The sequence below is a fragment of the Tursiops truncatus genome, chromosome 6 (genome assembly GCF_011762595.2).
Source record: "Tursiops truncatus isolate mTurTru1 chromosome 6, mTurTru1.mat.Y, whole genome shotgun sequence".
Lineage (NCBI taxonomy): Eukaryota > Metazoa > Chordata > Mammalia > Artiodactyla > Delphinidae > Tursiops > Tursiops truncatus.
In genome coordinates, this window is record NC_047039.1 from 59,120,924 (window position 1) to 59,138,314 (window position 17,391).

The following is a 17,391-nucleotide window of genomic DNA, read 5'->3' on the forward strand; positions in this document are numbered from 1 at the left end:
TTAAGGAAACTCCATACTGTTCTCCATAGTGGCTGTACTAATTCACATTCCCACCAGCAGTGCAAGAGTGTTCCCTTTTCTCCACACCCTCTCCAGCATTTATTGTTTCTAGATTTTTTGATGATGGCCATTCTGACTGGTGTGAAATGATATTTCATCGCAGTTTTGATTTGCATTTCTCTAATGATTAATGATGTTGGGCATTCTTTCATGGGTTTGTTGGCAGTCTGTATATCTTCTTTGGAGAAATGTCTATTTAGGTCTTCTGCCCATTTTTGGATTGGGTTGTTTGTTTTTTTGTTATTGAGCTGCATGAGCTGCTTATAAATTTTGGAAATTAATCCTTTGTCAGTTGCTTCATTTGCAAATATTTTCTCCTGTTCTGAGGGTTGTCTTTTGGTCTTGTTTATGGTTTCCTTTGCTGTGCAAAAGCTTTGAAGTTTCATTAGGTCCCATTTGTTTATTTTTGTTTTTATTTCCATTTCTGTAGGAGGTGGGTCGAAAAGGATCTTGCTGTGATTTATATCATAGAGTGTTCTGCCTATGTTTTCCTCTAAGAGTTTGATAGTTTCTGGCCTTACATTTAGGTCTTTAATCCATTTTGAGCTTATTTTTGTGTATGGTGTTAGGGAGTGATCTAATCTCATACTTTTACATGTACCTGTCCAGTTTTCTGAGCACCACTTATTGAAGAGGCTGTCCTTTCTCCACTGTACATTCCTGCCTCCTTTATCAAAGATAAGGTGACCTTATGTGCGTGGGTGTATCTCTGGGCTTTCTATCCTGTTCCATTGATCTATCTTTCTGTTTTTGTGCCAGTACCATACTGTCTTGATTACTGTAGCTTTGTCATATAGTCTGAAGTCAGGAAGCCTGATTCCTCCAGCTCCGTTTTTCATTCTCAAGATTGCTTTGGCTATTCGGGGTCTTTTGCGTTTCCATACAAATTGTGAAATTTTTGTTCTAGTTCTGTGAAAAATGCCAGTGGTAGTTTGATAGCGATTGCATTGAATCTAGATTGCTTTGGGTAGTATAGTCATTTTCACAGTGTTGATTATTCCAACCCAAGAACATGGTATATCTCTCCATCTATTTGTATCATCTTTAATTTTTTTCATCAGTGTCTTATAATTTTCTGCATACAGGTCTTTTGTTTCCTTAGGTAGGTTTATTCCTAGATATTTTATTCTTTTCGTTGCAATGGTAAATGGGAGTGTTTTCTTGATTTCACTTTCAGATTTTTCATCATTAGTGTATAGGAATGCCATAGATTTCTGTGCATTAATTTTCTATCCTGCTACTTTACCAAATTCATTGATTAGCTCTAGTAGTTTTCTGGTAGCATCTTTAGGATTCTCTATGCATAGTATCATGTCATCTGCAAACAGTGACAGCTTTACTTCTTCTTTTCCAATTTGGATTCCTTTTATTTCCTTTTCTTCTCTGATTGCTGTGGCTAAAACTTCCAAAACTATGTTGAATAAAAGTGGTGAGAGTGGGCAACCTTGTCTTGTTCCTGATCTTAGTGGAAATGCGTTCAATTTTTCACCATTGAGGACGATGTTGGCTGTGGGTTTGTCATATATGGCCTTTATTATGTTGAGGAAAGTTCTCTCTATGCCTACTTTCTGCAGGGTTTTTATCATAAATGGGTGTTGAATTTTGTCGAAAGCTTTCTCTGCATTTACTGAGATGATCATATGGTCTTTCTCCTTCAATTTGTTAATATGGTTTATCATATTGATTGATTTGTGTATATTGAAGAATCCTTGCATTCCTGGAATAAAGCCCACTTGATCATGGTGTATGATCCTTTTCATGTGCTGTTGGATTCTGTTTGCTAGTATTTTGTTGAGGATGTTTGCATCTATGTTCATCAGTGATATTGGCCTGTAGTTTTCTTTTTTTGTGACATCCTTGTCTGGTTTTGGTATCAAGGTGATGGTGGCCTTGTAGAATGAGTTTGGGAGTGTTCCTCCCTCTGCTATATTTTGGAAGAGTTTGAGAAGGATAGGTGTTAGCTCTTCTCTAAATGTTTGATAGAATTCGCCTATGAAGCCATCTGTTCCTGGGCTCTTGTTTGTTGCAAGATTTTTAATCACAGTTTCAGTTTCAGTGCTTGTGATTGGTCTGTTCATAATTTCTATTTCTTCCTGATTCAGTCTTGGCAGTTGTGCATTTCTAAGAATTTGTCCATTCCTTCCAGGTTGTCCATTTTATTGGCATAGAGTTGCTTGTAGTAATCTCTCATGATCTTTTGTATTTCTGCAGTGTCAGTTTTTACTTCTGCTTTTTCATTTCTAATTCTATTGATTTGAGTCTTCTCCCTTTTTTTCTTGATGAGACTGGCTAATGGTTTATCAATTTTGTTTATCTTCTCAAAGAATCAGCTTTTAGTTTTATTGATCTTTGCTATCATTTCCTTCATTTCTTTTTCATTAATTTCTTATCTGATTTTTATGATTTCTTTCCTTCTGCTAACTTTGGCGTTTTCTTGTTCTTCTTTATCTAATTGCTTTAGGTGCAAGGTTAGGTTGTTTATTTGAGATGTTTTCTGTTTCTTAAGGTAGGATTGTATTGCTATAAACTTCCCTCTTAGAACTGCTTTTGCTGCATCCCATAGGTTTTGGGGCATCATGTCTCCATTGTCATTTGTTTCTAGGTATGTTTTTATTTCCTGTTTGATTTCTTCAGTGATCACTTCGTTATTAAGTAGTGTATTGTTTAGCCTCCATGTGTTTGTATTTTTTACAGATCTTTTCCTGTAATTGATATCTAGTCTCATAGCGTTGTGGTCAGAGAAGATACTTGATACAGTTTCAATTTTCTTAAATTTACTACGGCTTGATTTGTGACCGAAGATATGATCTATCCTGGAGAATGCTCCTTGAGCACTTGAGAAAAATGTGTATTCTGTTGTTTTTGGATGGAATGTCCTATAAATATCAATTAAGTCCATCTTGTTTAACGTAACATTTAAAGCTTGTGTTTCCTTATTTATTTTCATTTTGGATTATCTGTCCATTGGTGAAAGTGGGGTGTTAAAGTCCCCTACTGTGAGCGTGTTACTGTCAATTTCCCCTTTTATGGCTGTTAGTATTTGCCTTATGTATTGAGGTGCTCCTATGTTGGGTGCATAAATATTTACAATTGTTATATCTTCTTCTTGGATCAATCCCTTGATCAGTATGTAGTGTCCTTCTATGTCTCTTCTAATAGTTTTTATTTTCAAGTCTATTTTGTCTGATATGAGAATTGCTACTCCAGCTTTGTTTTGATTTCCATTTGCATGGAATATCTTTTTCCATCCCCTCACTTTCAGTCTGTATGTGTCCCTAGGTCTGAAGTGGGTCTCTTGTAGACAGCATATATACAGGTCTTGTTTTTGTATCCATTCAGCCAGTCTGTGTCTTTTGGTTGGAGCATTAAACCATTTATATTTAAGGTAATTATCGATATGTATGTTCCTATTACCATTTTCTTAATTGTGTTGGGTTTGTTATTGTAGGTATTTTTCTTCTCCTGTGTTTCCTGCCTAGAGAAGTTCCTTTAGCATTTGTTGTAAAGCTGGTTTGGTGGTGCTGAATTCTCTTAGCTTTTGCTTGTCTGTAAGGGTTTTAATTTCTCCGTCGAATCTGAATGAGATCCTTGCTAGGTAGAGTAATGTTGGTTGTAGGTTTTTCCCTTTCATCAGTTTAAATATGTCCTGCCACTCCCTTCTGGCTTGCAGATTTCTGCTGAAAGATCAGCTGTTAACCTTATGGGGATTCCCTTGTATGTTTTTTTTTTTATTTTCCCTTGCTGCTTGTAATGTGTTTTCTTTGTATTTAATTTTTGACAGTTTGATTAATATGTGTCTTGGTGTGTTTCTCCTTGTATTTTTCCTGTATGGGACTCTGTACTTCCTGGCCTTGATTGACTATTTCCTTTCCCATGTTAGGGAAGTTTTCAACTATAATCTCTTCAGTTATTTTCTCAGTCCCTTTCTTTTTCTCTTTTTCTGGGACCCCTATAATTTGAATGTTGGTGTGTTTAATGTTGTCCCAGAGGTCTCTGAGACTGTCCTGAATTCTTTTCATTCTTTTTCTTTATTCTGCTCTGCAGTAGTTATTTCCACTATTTTATCTTCCAGGTCATTCCTCAGTTCTTCTGCCTCAGTTATTCTGCTATTGATGCCTTCTAGAGAATTTTTAATTTCATTTAGTGTGTTGTTCATCATTGTTTGTTTGCTCTTTAGTTCTTCTGGGTCCTTGTTAAACGGTTCTTGTATTTTCTCCATTCTGTTTCCAAGATTTTGAATCCCCTTTACTATCATTCCTCTGAATTCTTTTTCAGGTAGACTGCCTATTTCCTCTTCATTTGTTTGTTCTGGTGGGTTTTTACCTTGCTCCTTCATCTGCATATTTCTCTGTTTTCTCATTTTGTTTAACTTACTGTGTTTGGGGTCTCCTTTTCGCAGGCTGCAGGTTCATATTTCCCATTGTTTTTGGTGTCTGCCCCCAGTGGGTGAGGTTGGTTCAGTGGCTGGTGTAGGCTTCCTGGTGGAGGGGACTTGTGCCTGTGTTCTGGTGGGTGGGGCTGGATCTTTTCTTTCTGGTGGGCAGAGCCACGTCCGGTAATGTGTCTTGGGGTGTCTGTGAACTTAGTATGATTTTAGGCAGCCTCTTTGCTAATGGGTGGCTGTGTTCCTGTCTTGCTAGTTCATTGGCATGGGGCATCCAGCACTGGAGCTTGCTGGCTGTTGGGTGGAGCTGGGTCTTAGCACTGAGATGGAGATCTCTGGGAGAGCTGTCGCTGATTGATATTACGTGGGACTGGGAGGTCTCTGGTGTACCAATGTCCTGAGCTCAGCTTTCCCACCTCAGAGGCTCAGGCCTGACACCAGGCTGGAGCACCAAGACCTTGTCAGCCACACTGCAGGTAGGAGACAGCTAAATATGCAAGTATCTCAGTGGCTTCTTAAATGATGGGAAGATGTGATGCATGAAGGACACCAGCTCAAGTCTCACAGCTTAGTTCTGTGATCTTGGACCAGGCAGTTAACTCGTCTGTGCCTCAGACTTCCTTTTGTGCAGCACCTCCTCGCCCCAGAGGCCCAGTCAGGTGCGAGGGAAGGGCTGTCGCTCACAGGCTGTGCTGGGAGGAAGCCCGGGAGGCTGGTGCAGGACTGTCAGAGCAATCATATGCCTGGCACGGTATTAGATGCTCAAGATACGGGAGTGAACGAGAGAGATGATATACTTTGGCCTCCTGAAGTTTATATCCAGTTGTATTTATATCGAGCAGGGCATATAATTTCCTTGTCTCAATTCTCTCTGTGGAGGGAGAAGAGACAGGCACTGCATCCCACTCACTGTGTTCTTGGGGAAAGCGCTCCGCCTCCTTGGCCTTGGGAGGGCCTCGCACCAGCATGTGTAGGGCGAGGGTGGGGTACCTAGTGCCCAGAGGCCTGCCTCCTTGCGGCATTTGGGAGGTAAAGGGGGGCCACTTTACCTCCCAACGGGAAACTCAGCGCCCCTGTCCGCAGCCGAAGGACCGGCAGTTTAAAGGCCACGGGCACACGGAAGGCGAAGGATGCTGGTGGGGGCGGCCTGATTGCGGTATTAAGTATGTTTCTGTGAACAGCTCCATCTGCCTTTCCTCTCAGGGGGAGCAGCATGGCCGCCTCTCCGGAACACCCCTTCGAGCTGTTGACTTTTGCTTTTGGTTCTTTCCCTTTGTGGTAGGTGGGAATCTGTCGTCCTGGAGACGTTGGGTCTGATGTCTCACACCTAAATCTTCACAAGACCTTCTGCATTCCCCATGGCGGAGGTGGCCCTGGCATGGGGCCCATCGGAGTGTGAGTTCTGGGCCCTGGTTGCAGGATGGCTTTGGAGACTGAGAATCAAAGATGGGTCTCAAACTCTCTGTTCTTCTCATCGAGGTCTTCAAGTGTCAGGATACCTTCACATGTGGCGTGCCTATAAGGGCTGGGTGGGGAGCAGTGAAAGGGGTGCTTTTAGGGTTTGTCTAAGGAGAAACAGACTTAGATTTTGTTAACCACAGTGTGTGACCACACTCAGCTCCCAGTCACGCATAGACAGAGCAGGATTATTAACAGAGTGATGACTAGGGAGCTTTACGGAGCATTATGGCTGAGAACCGGCATATGAGCACCTAGAAGTGCCTCTCAGACTTTAATTTAGACTTCTAAGCAGCTTTTCTTTGTTTCTTCTTAAAATCAGCTGATGGTTACACCTGAGGATCTAACACATAACATGGTGACTATAGTTGAGAACACTATTGTATAATTGAAATTTGCTAAGAGAGTAGAACTTAAACGCCCCTCCCCCCCAAAAAAGGGAATTGGGTGTAAGATGTTGAACACTTTGCAGCCTGAATTCTTATTACATCTGAGATAAGTAAGAAGGAAACAGACCTTATTACTAGAAATAATTGGATGCAGTCAGAACAAGACTAAAGCAGTATCTCGAAGCAGTTGATAACTTTACACCGTGAAGCCAAATCATCTCATGAAAATGGTGCTGAGCCGCCATTTCCTGAGCATCTTCATTTTTCCAGAACTGTGCCAAAGGGGGTCAGTCTTCAGGAATGCTGCGAGCCTGGCCCCCTGCTTTCTTCTTCTTTCCTTTTTGATTACTATTATTTATAGTAAGTGAAGGAGGCCCAGTGCCTCAGCTGTGGGGGAGGCAGGGTGGCTGACGTTCACATGCTGGCCTCTGATGTGTTACCCCATGGGGCTTCTTCTCAGCAGCGTCTTTCTATATCCCTTAGATGCCTTGGGAAAGAGTGTGGGAGCCGGGGCTGGGAGGGAGAGGGTGTGTAGGGCTGGGATGTCGCCACATTCTTGTGAGCCCATGGCCCTGCATACTATTCCAGGCTGCTTGTCTCTGCCAGATTCGCCGCCACGGTTCTTGGGTGAGCTGCTGGGATGCTGATGGCTGCTGAGCCATGCCTCCAGCAGAGGAGGAAGGAAGGAACACTTCCTGAACATCTGCCCCTTAGCAGGTGCCGGGTCCCTCCCATGTCAGAGTTCCTCTGCTAGGAATAGAGCTTCCTGAGAGGGCCCAGCACCTGCCTGTTTGGTTAGACTGGATCTTTTTACAGCTTCTAAATTTGTATTAAAAAAAACAATACAGGAAGAAGCATCTTGTCCCTTTTCTGCCTAATCATCCCATCATTTCGGTAAAGCCAAGCGAAGATGCCCGGCCTTTGGGTACCATCAGCGCGGCCCCATGGGGCTCCAGTTCCATCTTGCCCATTTCGTGGGCTTATATTAAGGTGAGGCCTATGGATGTGTGTTAGAGGGGTGGGGGTGTGTGATGTGTGGGTGGGGAACTGAGACTGCAGACTTGAAAACTGCTGACTTGAGTGGAGAAACCTTCCTAAAGAGATCAGCTAAAACTCATTTTGTCTCTTCTTCATCAGGCTGTTTTCCTTTGGGTTCTCATAGTGGGTTTAACACCAGAGGAACTGACACGCCAGATATATTTTTCCAGACGGAGTTAAGTACCATGAGTCATATGGATGTGCTGGCCACGTCATTTGGTTTCCTGTAGGATTTGTATGGCCCCTCGCAAGTGAAAAACAGTGCACATACTAATTATTACACTTGGTTGAGATCCTGGGATAAATTTTAGGAATACATCTCATTTCGCTTTATATTTCTTGGGAGCCTGGAGGATAAGATGAAAATAGCAGAAATTTGCTTATGTGGTGGTTTCCCAAAGCTCTTTGCCCTTTAGGGCCTGTGGAACTATACTCTCGGGGGTAATTAGACTTTGTCGGAGAACAGGCTTCCTTCCTTTGTGTTTTTCCAAGAAACACTATGGCCGGAGTTTATTTTATACAGCTCTTGTTCAAACTGTCCTGCCTACCTCCTGGGCTGAGAAGACCGTGCATTGGATAGGAGCACTTCTTCAGCCGCTAATTAGAGCAGCCTTCCCCAACTGGCTCCCCTCCTTAGAGGGGAGGAGGCTTCTGGTGAAATAAACCCCTAACTCAGCTATGCAAATAACACCAGATGACTCTTTGGGCTGGTTGTTATTCTTGAACAGTGTCGCATTTATGATTCTTAATGAAAACTTTCTGGGAAGCTGGAACAACAATTCTGTACCCCAGAGACTAAAACCTGCTTTTTGAAATGATACTCGAGTTAGTTTGCAAGTAGTAAAAACAAAAACAATCATCATAAAGGTCTGCTTCTTTGCAAACAGAATCTAATTTACAGCCTCCTTTTGGTCTCTACAAACCTGAGTTATTTGTTATGGAATGTTATTTGGGCTGGAGATGAATCACGTATAAAAAATAAATGCCCCAAGGCTGGTTTGGCCATATGCCAGGAACACCAGAGAGAGCCTCAGTTTAAAAATGAAATAAATAAAGTAGGGTTTAAGCCACCCCTCTGACCTTGGGCCCTTTCTTTATTTCAGGCTGTTGTTACTTATCACCTGGACTCTAGAATTATCTTCTCTCCCTGCTGCAGTCCCTCTTGGAGCCTCCCTACAGGACTGCTAGATTCCCGCCAGGGCTCTCCATCCTCTCCTCGCTTCCCTTTGCCTCTGCTGCTGGATCTCCCTAGCCTAGCCTGCACAAAATCCTTAGGGGATTCTTCCAAAATGCACTTGCCTAGGGCCCATCCCAGAGAGAATCAAATTCAGCATATGCAGCTTAGGGCTTGGGCCGTCAAGCTGCTCAGAGACTCTGATGCCCAGGCCGAGAGGCAGTGGCTGGCTGAACCAAGTCCAGGTCCTTCCCAGCAAGGGTTTGAGGCTTGTGAGAGGTAGTCACAGCCTACCCGGCTCTACAGCACCTCCCAAGCTGCAGCCATGTGCCTTCCATTCCCTACCTTTGTTTCTGCCATTCTTCTCACTTGGAGTGTCGTCCCCTTTCTCTTTGTCTATCCAAATTCTACCCATTTTCAAGTTTCCACTCAAGTTCTAACTCTTACCCTAGGAACCCTTCTTTGACCAAAATGTGTCCTCTCCTTATTTGGACTTCGGCATCCCTGCCCTTTTACTTGGTGCTTTCTCATTTGCTTTACATTAGTTATGTATTAATATACATCAAGCCTCCATCATATGAGGTGTTCTGGGAAGAAAGTAGTGAGTAAAAATTGGTGCAGTCCTGGTTTTAAGCTCTTTGCTGCTAATGGCATTCACCCCATATAATCACAGGGACTTATGAACCACCAGAAAAGAATAAGATTGAACCTGGCAGTTGTTAAACATAAAGCCCTCAAATATGGACAATTGGAAGACAAACCATACAAAATGGATTCAGTGGGGATTTTGGCCAAGATCCCATGAGATTCCTGGCAATTATCAAGGCATCTCAAATTCACAAGGAACAACCAAACAAAACCTCCCCCAAATGCATGTAACCTAAAAACAATTCTTTTTCTTCGGTAGATAACACAATAGTCAGCAGTTAGTTTTGCCCTGTTCTAAGCTTTGTAACTACAATAAGAAGCATAAAATTACTGTTCAAAGGAGAAAACCAAAAATTATTTCAGGCTTAGAGAGGATTGACAGATATCCTTGTTAGGATATTTCACTCATCTGCAATCCAGAGAGCGGTGGTAGGCTGATTTCCTTTGTGAGTGGGATTTATCTGGGGATACCTTTGGTTAGTGTCCATTGGGTTTCCCTGTTCTGTGGTTTATGGCTCTTTTTCCCTCTGTTGCAGATGATGGGAGGCAAGGGCCTTAAACAGGCCACAGAAATTGCTATATTAAATGCCAACTACATGGCCAAGAGATTAGAAAAACACTACAGAGTCCTTTTCCGGGGTGCAAGAGGCAAGTATGAACTTTAGTCTGTATTCACCTTGGTTTTCTTCCTTGGCCAAACGAAGTTTGACCTAGTGGATGAGGCTTTCAGAAGAGGGTGGGGAACTTCTGTTTCTTAGCACAGACCAGAGAAAAGCCTAGAGTTATTGGAAAGCTCTTCAGTTTAGTAAACAGGATATCACTATTTGCGAGGCTCTGCCATGCACTTAGTCTCTGAAGCGCAGGCCAACACGGAGCCCACACCACTGAGAGACGTATACATAAATACCACGCACTCATTACCTCCTCCAGTTCCATGGGAATGAGTGGAGTAATTCAGACTGGGCAGAGGCAGGGCAGAACAGTTGGGAGAGCCTTCTGGGAGGAGCCATTTGAGATAAGCCTGAAAGGAAGAGTAGCAGAACCCCAGTAAACAGAGATACAGGAGCAAGCCGGAGAGAAAGGAGTTGTCTGGGTGGCGGGAGTGTTGGGTGGGTTGAAGGATGGGATAGCAGGAAAGGGAGCAGATGAAGATGAGGCTGGAGAGGTAGCATGGGGCTTTGAAGGCCTTGGAAGGCTCTGGACTCTACAGTTGGGCCAGAAGGGTTTTTGAGCAGGGTAATGACAGGATTAAGAGGATGTTAATATCATTAAGACAGTAGGAGGAGATGAACATGCTGTTAGAAGTAGAATCAGGGGAGTTAGTTACTAATTAGTTGAGAGTGAAGAAATGTTAGGTAAGCCTCCCTCTTAGAGGGAGTAAGAGATGGAGGAACAAGCTCTCCCTGGAAGTGATGGGAGAGGCTGGAGCAGGTAGACTTGCAGAGATGTGGCTCTGGGCACAGGATCTGAGAGCAGGCTCTTGGAATTGGCGGGACCCAAGGAAACAGTGTTGAGAAGCCAGAGCAAAACCCCTGAAGCAGATGGCTACATGGAGTGGGTGCGGAAAAGTGGCATCTGGTGAGGGGGGCTCTGTGCCGAGGCAGCTTTAGATGCCCCCCTTCCCAACCCCCAGCATTTGTCATGGCGCCTGTCCTTCCTGCCTCTGCGCTGGCCCCACCTCCTCCCTGAGGCTGCCCTTTCCTTTCCCGGTGGCGAGAACTGCTCCTCTTGGCTCCCTCCTCCGCGGAGGATTCTCCCACTCCGTTTATCATCTGGCTGTCTCCTGCAGACCTTGAGCTCCTGCCCGGCGGAGGCTGTGGCTGCCTCGGTCCCTGGCATCGTGTCAGCACAACATGCACAGTCAGCACATGTGGGTGGTCTTACGTGACATGGAGGGACAGGCTGAAGAGCAGGTGGCTTAAAAAGACTCAGGTCTCATGAGTCTTAAAAAGCACCGTTACCTTTCACAATTAGGAAGCCTTTGGTCACCTTCGAAAGCAGTTAGGGCCCAACAGTGCGGTAGATGCTAGATGGAAATGGGCTGAGAAGTAGGCTGAGGTTGGGAGAAGGGAGAAGCTTTCATGGTTTGGGGGGTTTGGTGGTGAAGGGGGACAGGAGCTGCTTCAATAGGATGCAGCTTTTTTTTTTTTTTTTTTTTTTTTTTTTTTTTTTTTTGCGGTACGTGGGCCTCTCACTGTTGTGGCCTCTCCCGTTGTGGAGCACAGGCTCTGGACGCAGGCTCAGCGGCCATGGCTCACGGGCCCAGCTGCTCCGCAGCATGTGGGATCTTCCCAGACCGGGGCACAAACCTGCGTCCCCTGCATTGGCAGGCGGACTCTCAACCACTGCACCACCAGGGAAGCCCAGCTTTGTTTTTAAAAGAACAAGATGATTTTAAGCTGCCAGGGAAAAGGCTGTGAAGAGGGGAGAGTGAAGCTACAACAGAGGGAATAATAGGAGGGGGAGTCAAGTCACCCTGGAGGTGATGGGAGGGTGGCACTAAGAGTCAGGTGGACAGGCGGCGCATGGGCTGTGGGCACAGAATCTGAGACCAGGGAGCCACGGGTCTTGAGCTTGGGGCAGAGAGAGCAGAGAGCCGTCAGTAACCAGTGCCCAGACCCAGGGCCACGGGTACGAGGCCCCTCTTTGGCTCTTAGTGTCTCCAGCCCAGGGAAGTGTGCATCTCCACCTGTGATCTTTAATTTAAAGGCTCATCTTGCTTTGTAAATATGTATCCAAAAGGGTGGTTCTGGAGTTTGAAAATAGAAAAGAACTAAATAATCGGGAGCTCTGGTTAACAGTGCTCCCCAGAGAGTAGGAAAGAAAGTTGTGGGCAATATGTCTCTAAGCAACACAATGAAATGCTTTTGTTGGGTATGAAAGAAGCTACAAGAGCCACTAATTAATTCAAATATAGCTCCTGTGCTGTGAGATGCATCCTGCTTATGTATTGGCCTTCAGGATTAGCATCAGTATTGGTTTTGTCTGATTATATAAGTCATGTACATATGCTCAACATAGAACATTTGGACAATAAAAAAGTTTGAGGAGGAAAATGTAAGTGATCCATGGTTCCATCAAGCAGACATAACCACTGAATATTTTGCTGTATTCCTTCCCACCTTAGACAATTGAGATCATATTATAAACACAGTGTGTATCCTGTTTTTTAACTTTATTTAATATTGCGATTATTTCCCTCGTCATTAAAGGGGCTTTGAAAGTTGCTACATCGATTCTATCATATATACCATGATTTAAGTAATTGTAGGGGTCTCCCTCGCCGCCCGCCTCCTGCCCACCATGTTATTTGCTTTTGTAACAATGCTGCAATGAACATCTTTTACCTAGAGTTTTTTTTTAAACGTCCTTGACTATTTCCGCAGGTTAGAGTTGTAGAAGAGAAGTTATCTCAGAGGATCTGAATGCATTTAAGCTCTTGAAATGTATGGCCTTGTTTCCCCTCAGAGACAATAGCAATTGATTTCATTCTAAGAGCATACGAGTGACCATCGCACTAGAGCCCAGTGAGCACCAAGTGCCAGGCTGGGAAAGCAACACAAACCAAACCCCAAATGTCTTTGCCAATTTGATGGGTGAAAATCATCTTTTTGCTTTAATTTACAAGGTTTAGGGTTTTTTTCTTCTAATTGTTATTTTTTATTTAATACTTCCTTAGGATTAAGTTTATTTAACAACTTCATTGAGATAGGATTCACATACCATACACATCACCCACTGAATTTCAGTGGTTTTTAGTGTGCTCACAGAGTTGTGCAATGCAAGCCTGAGTTCTTTAGAGCAAGAACGAATGTGGTGTGGACCGCATGGGGATGCATGGCACTCCAGGAGGGGAAAGTGAATGAGCACCTGTGGCTCAGGTGCCTGCCGTGTGCTTGGCATCACGTGACTGGTTCAGGCAGAGACTGTCCCAGGAGATTCGCAACACAGAAAGATGGATGAAATTTCCATTTGTTTCCATTTTATCCAAGAATTAAATAATGAATTGTATTTCTCATCCCAAGCAGAAAGAGATTGGTGATTACAGACTTTCTTACCCAATCCCAAAGTTCATGAAACCAAAAATTGTCTCGTGTTTGGTCTGGTAAACACATTCATTATACAATCGGAGGCTTAGTATTTTAGGGCCTAAAAAAGAATGATCGCCGTACCTCCTGAGAGCCCAAAATAGAAATGTTCTTAATAAACACATTGTATTCCAAAATGTCTAATGGCAATATTAGAAGACGTTACTCATCTTAATCATATTTACCAGCTCTAAATAAGACTGGAATCACGGACGACTGTGAGGCAATAATTTTAATGAACTCCAGGCTTCCCTTTATGAACCATTTCTTTGAGAGATTTGAAAATACCAGTGAAACTTGTTGAGGCTTAGGGTTTTGTGAAACAAGGAAGTGATAGCCAAGAATTGGGATGGGGAAGCAGCAGTAGTATCTATTCTGCTAGGATAAGGAAAGGAATTACCTCAGGTAGGGTGAGGCATTTTTAAAGGAGGAACTGAAAAAATTCACAGGTGTCTGCTCTCGTGGGAGGCTAGGCTCACTGTTTGACCCAAGTAGAGTTCCCGTCAGTGGATAGGCCATTTTGTTAGTAGCCCAGTGTTTTATTTATGTTTTAATTTCTTAAATGCTTATCTCTTTTTGACCTTAGGCAAACCTAACTCTGCCTGGAAATTCCTGTCCCTGAGAGGTTTCCCGGTGGCCTTTATGGGCAGGTGGACATGGGCCTTAGAGGCTGGACCCTCACATCCCTGGCTGGGAAGTGACCTCCTGAGGCTAGAGGGGGGTGGCCCACCTACTTGACCTCATTCCCAGGGAAACAGGAGTCTTGATGCTGTTAGTTGTGGTCCCTGGGTTGCAAATGAAAAGCTTGACCGAGTGTTGATTGCCCACCCAAGCTTTCTAATTAGCTAGTGAGTTCCATTTATTTCTAGGCACTCACTCTGAGGATGCAGGATAAGAAGGTTTCAGTGCCTGCTCTCAAGGAGGGTTTTGGGAAGCCTTATCTTTCTGTAGCACTTTCCCATGTCATCTTCAGCCTTGTAAGATAATTAACACATGAGGGGTTGAGAGGGGGGATGTTCCAAGCTTAGAGCCAAGCCGCTTGCTTTCTTTTTTTTTTTTTTTTTTTAAAACATCTTTATTGGAGTATAATTGCTTTACAATGGTATGTTAGTTTCAGCTTCACAACAAAATGAATCAGTTATATATACACATATGTTCCCATATCTCTTCCCGCTTGCGTCTCCCTCCCTCCCACCCTCCCTATCCCACCCCTCCAGGCGGTCACAAAGCACCGAGCTGATCTCCCTGTGCTATGCGGCTGCTTCCCACTAGCTATCTACCTTACGTTTAGTAGTGTATATATGTCCATGCCTCTTTATCGCTTTGTCACCGTTTACCCTTCCCCCTCCCCATAGCCTCAAGTGCATTCTCTAGTAAGTCTGTGTCTTTATTCCTGTTTCACCCCTAGGTTTTTCATGACATTTTTTTTTTTTTCTTAAATTCCATATATATGTGTTAGCATACGGTATTTGTCTCTCTCTTTCTGACTTACTTCACTCTGTATGACAGACTCTAGGTCTATCCACCTCATTACAAATAGCTCAATTTTATCTCTTTTTATGGCTGAGTAATATTCCATTGTATATATGTGCCACATCTTCTTTATCCATTCATCCGATGATGGACACTTAGGTTGTTTCCATCTCTGGGCTATTGTAAATAGAGCTGCAATGAACATTTTGGTACATGACTCTTTTTGAATTATGGTTTTCTCAGGGTATATGCCCAGTAGTGGGATTGCTGGGTCATATGGTAGTTCTATTCGCTTGCTTTCTTTTTTTTTTTTTAATTGGGGTATAGTTGCTTTACAAATCTGTGTTAGTTTCTTCTGTACAGCAAAGTGAATCAGCAATACGTATATATATATCCCCTCTTTTTTGGATTTCCTTCCCATTTAGGTCAGCACAGAGCATAGAGTTCCCTGTGCTATACAAAGTTCTCATTAGTTATCAATTTTACACTTAGCAGTGTATATATGTCAATCCCAATCTCCCAATTCATCCCCCCGCTTACTCCTTAGCATCCATACGTTTGTTCTCTACGTCTGTGTCTCTATTTCTGCTTTGTAAATAAGATTGTCTATACCAGTTTTTTTCAGATTCCACATATATGTGTTAATATATGATATCTGACTTCACTCTGTATGACAGTCTGTAGGTCCATCCATGTTTCTATAAATGACCCAATTTTGATCCTTTTTATGGCTGAGTAATATTCCATCGTATATACATACCACATCTTCCTTTTTACTTTTTTTTTTTTTTTTTTTTTTTGGCGGTACGCGGGCCTCTCACTGCTATGGCCTCTCCCGCTGCAGAGCACAGGCTCCGGACGTGCAGGCTCAGCGGCCATGGCTCACAGGCCCAGCCGCTCCACGGCATGTGGGATCCTCTCGGACCGGGGCACGAACCCGTGTCCCCTGCATCAGCAGGCAGACTCTCAACCACTGCGCCACCAGGGAAGCCCCACATCTTTAACCATACGTCTGTTGATGGACATTTAGATTGCTTCCATGTCCTGGCTATTGTAAATAGTGCTGCAATGAACATTGGGGTACATATATCTTTTTGAATTAATTTTTAATCTTTTCCAGATGTATACCCAGGAGTGGAATTGCTAGATGATAGTTCTATTTTTAGTTTTTAAGGAACCTCCATACTGTTCTCCATAGTGGCTGTATCAATTTACCTTCCCACCAACAATGCATGAGGGTTCCCTTTTCTCCACACCCTCTCCAGCATTTATTGTTTGTGGATGATGGCCATTCTGACTGGTGTGAGGTGATACCTCATTGTAGTTTTGACTTGCATTTCTCTAATAATTAGTGATGTTGAGCATCTTTTCAAATGTTTGTTGACCATCTGTATATTTTCTTTGGAGAAATGTCTGTTTAGGTCTTCTGCCCATTTTCTGATTGCGTTGTTTTTTTTGATATTGAGCTGCATGAGCTGTTTGTATATTTTGGAGATTAATCCTTTGTCAGTTGCTTCATTTGCAAATATTTTCTCCCATTCTGAGGGTTGTCTTTTCGTCTTGTTTATGGTTTCCTTTGCTGTGTAAAAGCTTTTAAGTTTCATGAGGTCCCACTTGTTTATTTTTGGTTTTATTTCCATTCCTCTAGGAGGTGGGTCAAAAAAGATCTTGCTGTGATTTATGTCATAGAGTGTTCTGCCTATGTTTTCCTCTAAGCTTTTTATAGTGTCTGGCCTTACATTTAGGTCTTTAATCCATTTTGAGTTTATTTTTGTGTATGGTGTTAGGGAGTGTTCTAATTTCATTCTCTTACATGTAGCTGTCCAGTTTTCCCAGCACCACTTATTGAAGAGGCCGTCTGTGCTCCACTGTATATTCTGGCCTCCTTTGTCATAGATTAGGTAACCACAGGTGTGTGGCTTATCTCTGGGCTTTCTATCCTGTACCACTGATCTATATTTCTGTTGTTGTGCCAGTACCATACTGTCTAGAGCCAAGCCACTTTTATTTTGCTCTTCCATCATCCCCCCGACCCCTCTTCTTTCCTTGCTCCTTCAACTTACCCTTTCAGACTCTCAGCTATAGTCATGGTTAGGCCCAGAGGAAACACATACTCACTGAAAATTAAAACTTGCACTGAACAGTTTATACAATTTCTACTTCAGATTACTCTGACTCACCATATGCCATATATTTTCTCCTTAAAAACTGCAAACAAAGATGAACATCTTGGGATCTGGCCTCCAAGAACAACCAAGTTTAAATTTCACCCCTTTTCAGCCTGAAGTAGAGAGAGAGAGGAGAGAGAGAGATCCCGAAATCCCACTACAGTTTCCATTTGAACGTATTAGAATATGGACTTAGAAAATAACATCTGAACCTCATTTTGAAAATGGAGCTCTTCCCAAACCACTTGGCTGTGGCGGGGCCTCTGCAGATGAAGTCTTGCTTTAGCAGCACTGGGCTGGGCTTGGCTTGATGCGGCCTTTCAGCTATTACTGAACCTCTGCTTGAAAGACTGTGCTGTCTGCCCGCCAGCAAGAGAGACTCCTCCCCACCGTGTGTCCATCTCCTCCTCTCCTCCTGATGGCTGAGTGTTCTTCAGAGCAGTGAGCTCCATTAGCCGCCTTCTTCGAGTCATTGTCATGGTACTGGGATGGCTGCCAGAGCCTCAGAAAA

At 43.4% G+C, this 17,391-nt stretch overlaps 1 protein-coding gene across 1 annotated transcript in view; it reads left to right on the plus strand.

Annotated features, from left to right (window-relative positions):
- GLDC (glycine decarboxylase) overlaps positions 1 to 17,391 on the plus strand; it is a 100,025-nt gene that overhangs the window by 75,054 nt on the left and 7,580 nt on the right. The window contains exons 19-21 of the mRNA XM_019934824.3: positions 5,727 to 5,839; positions 7,140 to 7,281; positions 9,688 to 9,799. Of these exons, the coding sequence (XP_019790383.1) occupies positions 5,727 to 5,839; positions 7,140 to 7,281; positions 9,688 to 9,799 (367 nt within the window). The remainder of the gene's footprint in view (positions 1 to 5,726; positions 5,840 to 7,139; positions 7,282 to 9,687; positions 9,800 to 17,391) is intronic.